Consider the following 11,090-nt stretch of genomic DNA (forward strand, 5'->3'; position numbering starts at 1 on the left):
CAATGGACACTAATAATTATGGAATCTGTGAACTGGAGGGAGCCTTAAAAATCAATTCATCCAGGGGCTGGCCCTGTGGCCGAGTGGTTAAGTTCGCACGCTCCGCTGCAGGCGGCCCAGTGCTTTGTTGGTTCGAATCCTGGGCGCGGACATGGCACTGCTCATCAGACCACGCTGAGGCAGCGTCCCGCATGCCACAGCTAGAAGAACCCACAACGAAGAATACACAACTATGTACCGGGGGGCTTTGGGGAGAAAAAGGAAAAAAAAATCTTTAAAAAAAAAAAAAAATCAATTCATCCATTTTCCTCATTTTATACATGAGGATGCTGCAGTCTCAGAAAAGTTACATGAACTGCTCTCCTTAAGAATCTATATGAACCAATTGAACAGTCTGCTGTTAGCCTACTAACCACTCTACAGTCCGGCCCTGTCTTAACTCCCTGACCACCTGACCCACTCCCCTTTTACTCTGCAATACTTTTTAGCATGTTGTTATTTGCTAATAATCCCCCACCCGGCCCACCTATAAAAATCTATCCAAGGCCCAGTTCACAAGCCCATGAAGCTTTCCTCCGCTGGCTCCACCCCAGTACTCCTCTGCATCCCCTGGGCTCTCACCGTAACCGTGCCCGGGACTGTACACACACTTTATCCCTTATAATTAAGCATAGGCTCCTTAAGGGTAGACAATGTCTCACCACTAATGAATGCCCTCAGTGACGGCTTGTGGTCCTGATGAATAACCTGCACCAGAGCAAACGGAGGGAGTGTTCGTCCCGTTTACGGATCACTGGCCTGTCCAAATGCCTCTGAACACTCAAAATTCCTCAAGAAAGGCAAAAGCTGAATGCTGGGGTCAGGAAACCTCCCCTTTATTTCACAAACATTCATACAGCACTTAGAACATAACAGGCACTGTTCTAAGTATCTAATACATATTAAGTCATTTCATTCACATAACAACCTTACAAAGTAGAAACTACTACTAACTCATTTTGCAGATGAAGGAAGGGAAGCATACTAAGATGAGATAATTTGTCCAAAATCACTGAGTCAGGATTTGAAGTCAGGATTCAAAATCCATGCTCTTAACCACGAAACTATGCTGCTTCAAAATATAAGAGATAACTTTAATCCTCATCACCTTTTAAACGACAAGAGAGAATTCAAAAAACAAAATCACCTATCCTAAAAATCACAAGATTACTTTTTGACATTTTACTAAAAGTTGATTTAAAAGGTACTAGAACTCCAAGATACAACTGTCATAGATACCAACCTGCCCCCCCCAAAAATAAGTCAAGAGGTACCTAATTAGTGTAGTTCACAAAATAGTATCATATGGCACCTGGGCTTTTACAGAGCAGCCCCTATTATCATCTCCTGCTTCCTTTAGGAACACATTACTATGCCCGCTGCCAACCTCTCAAACGATAGTCTTCCTGTCTCATTCTTCCAAATCTTTAAATAGTTTCTCTCTGGTTGCAAGGCTTGGACCTAACACAAATGTCACATGTGGCCTCTTGAACAATTTCATCAGCTTCACCTTGGAGCCATACTTATGTTAAACGTCAAGAAAGGATGCCCTGTAATGTGGCCAATCCACCCTCAACCGCAAGATTCTTGCTATAAGACAGATCCAGTGTGCTACACAAGGCAGGCGACAGCTGGGAACACTAGACAATGACAGCTGCTGGCTGAATGTGAGGGTAATCGGGGTCATCACTGGCCCACGGGGTAGAACTCTGAAGCTCTGTAAAAGGACATACTGACAATTTCAAAGAATATGACATTGCATTGAATGGTTGGTAGCAAAAGCAAGAAGCAGACCATCCTGAGTTGCTCTTTCCAAGCAATGATGTCGGGTCGCTACTAAGTAAAGGCAGAGGTGGAAAGAATGCTTTTTTCCCCATAGGTAAGGAGCCACTGGCCATGCTTTACTGACACAGACAGTGCCAAATGTGCAGAAACACCAAGAGGAACGCAAAATCACTTCTAAATATCAAACCCCATGTGACATAAAATTTTACACCAAAAAGAATTTTTTTTTTGAGGAAGATTAGCCCTGAGCTAACATCTGCCACCAATCCTCCTCTTTTTGCTGAGGAAGACTGGCCCTGAGCTAACATCCATGCCCATCTTCCTCTACCTTATATGTGGGACGCCTGCCACATCATGGCTTGACGAGTGGTGCACAGGTCCACACCTGGCATCCAAACCAGCAAACCATGGGCCACCAAAGCAGAACATGCAAACTTAACCGCTGCATCACCAGGCCAGCCCCCAAAAATAATTTTTAAGCTAAGACATTTTACCTGTTAAAACAAAATTTGGCAAACTACTGCCTATGTTCCAAATCAAGCCAGTGGTCCGCTTTTGCACAGCCCTTGAGCTAAGAATGGTTTTTAACGGTCGTAAAAAAACAAAAATAAGGGCCAGCCTAGTGGCACAGTGGTTAAGTTCGTGAGCTCCACTTCAGCAGCTGGGGTTCATGGGTTCAGATCCCAAGTGTGGACCTACACACCACTCATCAAGCCATGCTGTGGTGGCGCCCCACATACAAAATAGAAGACTAGCACAGATGTCAGTTCAGGGACAATCTTCCTCACCAAAAAAAAATAAAAAGAAGAAGAAGAGGGACTGTCTGTGGCCAGCAAAGCCTAAAATATTTACTATATGATCCTTTACAGAAAAAGTTTACAGAGCCCTATGTTAAAATATGCATTCAAAGAACAGATGAGATTTAGTTAATCCATCAGTGGTTCATATATTACTTTTTTTAAAAAACCACTGGAATTCAGTATCATCCTCCAGCCAACTGGATGAGTTATACGAAAAGTCTGGACCTTGTTACTGATATCGCCTTTCAGTCCTTTGGCTCTTATTATCTGCTCACTTCCATTAGAAACTGAAAAAATATTTGAGATGGGATAAACAGTGAAACTGGCTTTATTAGATTCCAGGACCACCTACAGATTATTCATATAGATCACGTATTTTGTCTCCCCCAAGCATTCAGCAAGCAGTTTATGCTTTTTAAAATTTTTATAAGACAGCTATTATTTATCACTTATTCTAAAACCACCACAATACTCAACACTTTACACGCATAATTTCATTTAGTTTCTTTCCTCCCACAGAATGCCAGCTTCCTTAGGGTAGGGGTTGTCTGCTTTGTTCACTAATACCCAACGCCTAGAACAGTGTCCAGCACCTTGCAGGTGCTCAGTTATTTATTATTGTTATTATTAACGAATCCTCACAGGAGGATGAGCTGAGCACTATTATCACTCAGATGGGGAAACTGGGCACAGCGAAGTTAATGCCTTGGGCCACTCGATGGTGTCACAGCTGGAACCTGAACTCAGGCAGTCTGACTCTACAAGGTAAGCGAAGCGCAGCTGCTGCCCTAGAGCCTTCCATACAGAAACGTCAGGTAGGAATATCTAACTTTTGTTGAACTATTAAGGTGGGACTAGCATCGCTTCTATTAGAAACTAACAGAGTCAGATTTAAATTTCTTAATCTCAAATGGATGACCCATGTGCTATGGGAAAACACACACAACTCAGAATATCTTCATGTATTCCTTCTAGCAAAAGTGCCACTTTTCTAAGGAGTGCAATGACGTCATTTTGTCACAGGTTTTATGGTTTTCGTAAAACAAAATAGAAGTGCAAAACGGTGACAGTTCAGTCGTTTTCATTTTTAAAGAAAAAGCTGCTATGTTGCTTATACTCTATGTATAACTAAGTTCTGCAAGCTGAAAATCAGAAGGAAAACAAACATCAAAACAGAGTCCAAAAAAGAAATATGGTCGAGACGGCTACAAGCAGAAAGAAAACCTGCCAGAGTGATACCGATGCAGAAATACTGAGCTGTGCAGAGGGCGGGTGCTCAATAAATGCTTTTGTAAGAAACGAAAAATGAGACAAGCCCTTCTTGGGTTTTACAAACCTTCTGGTTTCTATACTTGGAAGAGCTACAGGAAAAAGACAAGTAAGGAGTACTGGTCAGAACGATGTCTTCAGATCGAATAAAAACCCTGAACCGAGAGGACTTGACGGTGTAACAGCATGAAGAAAAATAAACAGCAAAAAATGATAATAAATAGCATCTCTAAGAGCTGGAACCCCAGATCATTACAGTCTTTTGCCCAAAACAAGGAAATGAGAAATTGAATGATAAATAGAATGGTGGTGTCCATCACACTGCCATCTTCAATCTACCCCCAACAAGGGTCGCCAAAACTCTCCCCTCTCCCCCAAAAAAAGCTGCTACGGGGAAAAGTCAAAGGGGCCAGCTCAGCAAAGAGTGACAGCTGCTTCAAACTTCGCAGGCCTCTTCAAACTTGGCAGCCCTAGGCGTAAGTTTCTGAAATTACCTTCACAAGGACCCGGGAGCCAGTAAAAAGTGCAGATGCCTTAGCCCCACCCCAGCCCTGCAGATTCAAACTGGAGGCGGGCCCAGAGATCGAAATTTTGAACCACAGCTCGAGACGATTCTTAAGCCCGCCAAAGTTGGAGAACTACCGTCTTAGCTGGGTTTGGTGCAAGAAATGGCCAGAGAGCCGCCCAAAAAGGATGTGAATGGGGGCCCAGGAGGGGCTAACGAGCCCCAGATGCCCAGGCAGGTCTTAACTCTGCTCGCCGGCCCGACCGCGGGGCGGGCATGGAAGGAGGAACCCGGAGGTTTGAAAAGACCCCCCGCGCCCGCCCCCTCGAGGGTCGCTCTTTACCAACGCGAGCAGCGCAGCAGCCTCTCCAGCCGGTCGAGCGCGGCGCGGCTGTGGGCCCAGGCCCCGGGCCCCGCCGACTCCGTGGCGGGCGCGGGTCGAGGCTCGTTCCCGGAGCGGACCCTCGGCGGCCGGTTGCCTGGCATCGCCTCGCCTTCGCGGGAAAGGCTCCTCCGAGAGCGGGAGGCCAGCGGACTCGGGCAACGACCGAGACGCAGCAGGCCTGCGACCCGACCCGGCCCAGCAGTTCCCGCGTCTAGGCCGGCGGGACGCCTGGAGGGCGGGGCCCGCGGGGGGCGGGGCGCGACTGCGGAAACGCGCGGCGGCTCAGCGCGCGGGCCCGGGAGGGGCGGGGCCGCGGCCGCACGCCTAAGGGCCTAGGGGCGGGGCCGCGGGGCCTAGGGGCGGGGCCTGTGGGCGGGGCCGCAGCCTGTGGGCGGGGCGCGGCAGCGCGCTCAAGGTTGGCGGGAAAGGGGGCAGGTCCAGGGAACGCCCCTTCCTCCTGGCGGAAAGCCCCGTGGGGCCCTTGGGGAGGGATAAAGGCAAGAAAAAGAGAAAAACGAGTCCTTGCTTTCCCGGAGCAAGGATTCTAGGGACTCTCTGCCTAACTTAACCGAGGGAAAATCAAAAACCCAGAAACTTTTGGTTGAGTATTGTTTATAAACAGTGCTGTTTCCAGACTGTTGAGCTTGGAAAAGCTTTGCTCATGAGCTTATGACGCTCAAGGTACCAATCCCTTTATTCTGAAGAAAGTTGCTTTCTTTTCTCCTGTCTTCTCCCCAGCTATGGAGTGTAAGAGTTGAGTAAAAACAAGGAGAGTTTCTCTGTAATATTAGCTAGTTACAAATGTCTGCTCAAAGGCATGTTTAAAACGCTCTGGTTTATTTTTGAAATATTGTAGGAAGGAAGAACTATTCCTGTACTCTCTAGGTTTTTCTAGCTGGTCTAAGAATTAAATTGACATGAGATGGAGTAACAGGAGAAAATCAAACAGATTTAATAATATGTATAAAGGGGAGAAACCAAGATTAACTGATTAACTCACGAAAATGGCTGACGCCACCACTTTAAATACCATCTTCAGGTAAAAACAAAGGAAGATGTTGGAAGTAGTAGTTTAGGACTTAAAGGGGTGGAAGGCAATTTACATGGAGATGAAAAAGCAAATGTTTGGTAAACATGTTTGCTGGGCCATTATAGAGAGAAATTTGATTAGAATGGGCCTTGCTAGGTGCCTTCCTGTCTGCCACACCCAGAGTTATCTCTGGTGACAGCTCCTTCTTGGGACATGCCTTCTATCCTGAATTGTTTTAGGCAGTTGAGGGGAAGGTCAAAGTTCTTTCTGAGTCTTTTGTTCTTAAAAATAATCGAGTCAAAGAAACACATTTTGGGGTAGCAAATTCTGATCCCCCACAATAAGATTGGAATAAAATTTCAAAAAACTTTTTTTGTTTGTTAAAGATTGTGTCTGCTGTCAATGGTGTAAATTGGGGATTTCAGGAGCCAGAGAGTCCCACTTTTAATCCTTATTCCTCCACTAAATAATTGTGTGATTTTAGTTGAGTCTTAAGTTCTCTGAACATTTGTTTCCTTATCTGCAAAGTGGAGATAATATTTATCCTGTAGATTAGGGGTTTATTAAATGAGATAAATGTTAAATCACCCACATCAGAAGTACTCAATAAATAGTAGTTAATATGAAGATGATTATATTTATAATCAGTACCATTAATGCTTCACTTACCATAGAACAACGTTGAACATTTTTATTGGGGTATAACTTTGTGATTAGAATAAATGAAAATTTCACATTTTGGTAAAATGCTTTAAGGACCAAACCCTTGCTACTGGCCTGTTTGTACCATGCTATTAAATGAATTACGATGCTGGCGCAATGAGTTCTTTTGAAACTGGTAAACAGCCATTGATGATTGGGTAGCTAGTGACTAGGTTTTTTTCTTTTTGCAATTACTGATTATAGTTTTTACTTGTTCACCTGCCCATTGTTAACTGTGCTGTTTAGGCAATACACTACATGACTCCCACTGGGTTCCTATAGGTAGCATCTCCCTGGAGCCTGGGTCACCATGATAATGGGTGTGTGAGCTGTTTTTCAGGAATTAGGACCCCTTTGTCTAGTTCAGGCCAGTTGAGACCACCAGTTCATCAAATGGGCCCACACAGATGCCCAATAAGTGACCATTTGACATCAACAGGCTAAAAACTCCACCCTCAGATCATGCTAATGACACCATTTTGTGAACACGGGTCCTGTGAAGAGGCATGAAGTCTGACTACCGTTGTGCAAATCATCAATTACCTCACCTCTCCTCCATCTCCACCTTTCCAATCATCTATCTCCACATTTCAGACCACCTTGCTCTCAACCCATTAATATCCCTGAGCCCCTATTTTCAGGGAAGCGGATTTGAAACTCATGTTCTCGCTTCCTCACATGGCTGCCTCGTGATTAAACCCTCTCTCTGCCACAACCCAGGTGACAGGCAAAAAGCACCCTGGTTCAGTAACACTTTCTCCTCTTATTTTCCTCTTTTCCTTTCCTCTGTCATTGCCCCATTACCTCTCTCCAAGGCCCATGAAATTCTCGGCAGCTGTTTGATGGTGGTCACAGTAACCTCATCAAGGGAATAAGCAAGATTATTCTCCATTTGCAACTTCTCCATCCATTTCCTCCCTCCCCGCCCTGCTCTGCTACACCTGATGATTTGCTTTCAGTGGAGACAGGATGTGTGTTTTTGAATCAACTCATCCTCTCAGCCCTGGATCCTGAATTTCAAGAGCCAATTCCTTCTCCCATGCCCATTTATATGTGCAGGTAAGAGATGGCCCACCTGGGGCTGGCCCCTTGGCCAAGTGGTTAAGTTCACACACTCCGCTGCAGGCGGCCCAGTGTTTCATTGGTTCGAATCCTGGGCGCAGACATGGCACTGCTCATCAAGCCACGCTGACGCAGTATCCCACATGCCACAACTAGAAGGACCCACAACGAAGAATATACAACTATGTATTGGGGGGCTTTGGGGAGGAAAAAAAAAAAAAGATGGCCCACCTATCCAGGATGAGGTATGCCATCAAAGTGTAAAATCCTGGAACTCTGCTCCCAAAGGAAAACTTCCCCAGGGAAATCCAGTTCATCCATAGGTCTTGTTAACGTCTTAGCTTAGAGCATTGACAACATCCTCTCCCCACTTCAGAAAGGGCAAATTGTGTCTTATTTCCTTTTTGTTTTCCTTGCAAGGACCTCCTGAGTACATCAAGATTTGGTTTGTTGCTCCATTTCACTTCTAGTCTATTCTCCTCTTTCAGTTAAGCAGTATTCCTCAGTACCTTAAACTCTTTCAGAATTATCCATCCTACCCCAGGGGAACACTACGGTCCTGGAGGCAGATTCTCAGGCGTACAAACTATCCTGCTATAGCCTATTTACCCTTCCTTCTCTCTCCATTCCGTGGCCTCGTTGTTTTGATTATCATCTGTGTGCTGCTATCCTCCAAAGGTGACCTGGATCTCTTTCCTGATCTACAGGCTCAATATAATGGTTTATTGAAAGCAGTCTAAATGCTAATTTTTGTCTTCTGTTGTGTTGTGAAGTATTTTACAAAGTAGTAAATCTTTCTCATATTCACTTGGATAAACAAATATAACAAGCAGAATGGAACATAGATAATACCCACAATTTGCTCCTGTGGAAGGTGAAGATATCTCACACGTTCAGCCTGTACATTCACTCTTCTGTGGCTTTTAATTATGGTGTCATGTGGTGGGATGGACTACTTTGACTTTTTTAGTGCATTCTCTTTGTCAGATATAAATTTTATTTGCAAGGACCTCTATGAGACCTAGAGTTCCCTCCCCAAAAAATGCAGTTTAAAAACAATTGATGAAGAACAATTGAATGTGGTATTTGATGAAGTGGAACCAATCTCCACAGCATCTAGGAGTGTGGTAGCTGCTCGCTACTTTTGACTGAGCTAGGCTTCCTATGTGAAAATGCTGCTAAGCTAAGTTAAAGCCATAAGCTTTGTGCTATGTTTTCTGGAATCTGATGTGGCACAACGATTAAGTGCATCGAGCTCTAGAGTCAAGCAGAACTAGGTTATAAACCAAACCTACCATTTCTTAGGATTGCATCCATGGGCCTGTTGTTTAACCTATCTTGGAACTTAATTTCATCTTTTGTAAATTTAGAATTCAAATATACCAACCTCACACTCCTAGGGCGGTTGTGAGAAGGAATTACAAATTATGAAACTGTTCTAAACCAGTAGTGTCACACAACGAATGGAAATCCCTTCATAATGGACTATACTGAGCTTTAATCCTATATTAAAGCTTAACTCACAATAAGCACTGAATACATTTTCCCATTTTTAGGACTGGTTTTAGCATTGTTGAGTTGCACTCAGCCAGTTATACTTGCTTTAAAACTCTCTTATGAAAGAGTACATGTTCTGAGCAAGCAGGAGCCACTCCTTCCATGACTGTTGGAACAGAGATATGTACTGTAACAATTCCTTTGAAAACATGATGCAATAACTCTGAAAGAAAGCTTGAATTCTATCTAATGATCATAATCTCTTTTAGTATCATCGCAAATGACGTATCCACTGGATTCCTAACACCATCTTTGGCCTGATGTTAGGATCTGGTATTGAAAATCCCTGTAGTTTTTGATCAGTCAACTGGGAGAGCTTTCATTTACAACATTTTGTTCTTCCCTTAAAAGCAAAAAAACCTCAGCAAAAAGCTCATCAGTACCTACCACCCAAGGATGCCGTAATGATGAATGTGGATCCCCTCCTGATCAGTACAGTTATGCATAGATATATTGATTAAGTTATTGGCTACAGTGGACCGTACTGAAATGTTTTAACATACTGCAGTCTCTTTAACCTGCCCTTATAGACACAGTCTCGATGTCATGTAGACCTTGGCATTTATTGAAAAATACCCAAGTCTCTAGAAGCATCTAGATATTTTGAGATGGCTTTTGAAAGGAGGTTAACTCCATTCTTGTGAGCACCTGCCAAATTTCTGTCACAGGATCAAAAGTAACAAGTCTAAGGACATAGTTACATTAATATGTCCCTACAGCAGTGATTTTAAAGGTTTTGGTATCTTCTATATTTCCTGGTCATTTATCAAATTCAGTCTGACACAGATGTTTCATTGGTCACTGTTTTTTGTGCAACAGACTTCAGAGTTCAGCCCATTCCACTGCCTTTTATTGCTTGCTATTTTTAAGGAGACACCTCAGTAGAAACCCCCTTTTTCTGTACAGTGTAATTACTGAAGCACATAAAGTGGTTATAGCAGGAATTTATCACTTTCAGGTGGAAATACTCCCAGCCAAATAAAAGATAGAGTAGGAATGCCAGAAGCAATTTATAACAGGCTCACTGACATTTTGTGTTGAGAAGTTCTACCACTGAATAAGTAACAAGTTATAAATCTCTGTAAACGTGATTAGAGCAAGCAAGTTATTCTTTGAGGGGACACTATAATCAAAGAATGCTGTGATGCAAAGCAGGAAAATTCTGTTGACAAAAATCACCAAAAACAGCTGTCAGTAAAATTTACAAACAGCTTGTTTTAAATTCTGTTGAATTCCAGCAGCTGTTTGTTTGCACATAAAATGTTCATTTCAGAAATGAGCATTGGCCCTAGTTTGGGTTGCATTGTGTTTCAAAATTTTGTAATCAGTTTAGTCAAAATTCATGCAATAATTTAAATTTCTTTCAAAGGACAAGAGGTAACCACTGCATGTAAGTATGCTTCATGCACAGTATGTGTTCAATACACATGGGAAAAAATGAGGAAATAACTATATAATATTATTTCTGAAAGCAATGATCAATTAGAAAGTGCATTTCAGCTTTTTTTTCCATCCACATACACTGTTTTGGAAATTATGCCATGTTCGTATTCATTTTCCTAATATTGGTAATAACCTTAAAAGCCCTTCAGCAATCCATTTTAGAGCATAGAAAGCTGAATTAAAATTTAGTTACTGTTATAAAGTCACTGTGAGAGATAGTTTATTAAATCTCTCCTCAGTATTTTTGCATATGCCTTTGTTTAGTTACTTTTCTCACTATCTCAAAACATAATATATATTTTTTCATCTGTGAAGTAGGGATAATAGAAAATACCTCATTGCTGTTGTATGGATAAAATAAACTAATGTACTTAGCAATGTCCTTGGAAATAGTAAGTCTGTAGCTACAGGACCAGGTTAAAGTGACCATATATATATATATATATATATATATATATATATATAATTTATTTTTAGGAAGATTGGCCCTCAGCCTACATCTATGCCCATCTT

General features: G+C 42.8%; 1 protein-coding gene across 1 annotated transcript in view; it reads right to left on the reverse strand.

Annotated features, from left to right (window-relative positions):
- BARD1 (BRCA1 associated RING domain 1) overlaps positions 1-5,097 on the reverse strand; it is a 79,877-nt gene extending 74,780 nt beyond the window's left edge. Inside the window, exon 1 of the mRNA XM_070618232.1 lies at positions 4,742-5,097. Within this exon, the coding sequence (XP_070474333.1) occupies positions 4,742-4,884 (143 nt within the window). The 5' untranslated portion in view covers positions 4,885-5,097. The remainder of the gene's footprint in view (positions 1-4,741) is intronic.
- Positions 5,098-11,090: the final 5,993 nt, after the last annotated feature.

This window comes from Equus przewalskii, chromosome 5 (assembly GCF_037783145.1).
Source record: "Equus przewalskii isolate Varuska chromosome 5, EquPr2, whole genome shotgun sequence".
NCBI classification, from domain to species: Eukaryota; Metazoa; Chordata; class Mammalia; order Perissodactyla; family Equidae; genus Equus; species Equus przewalskii.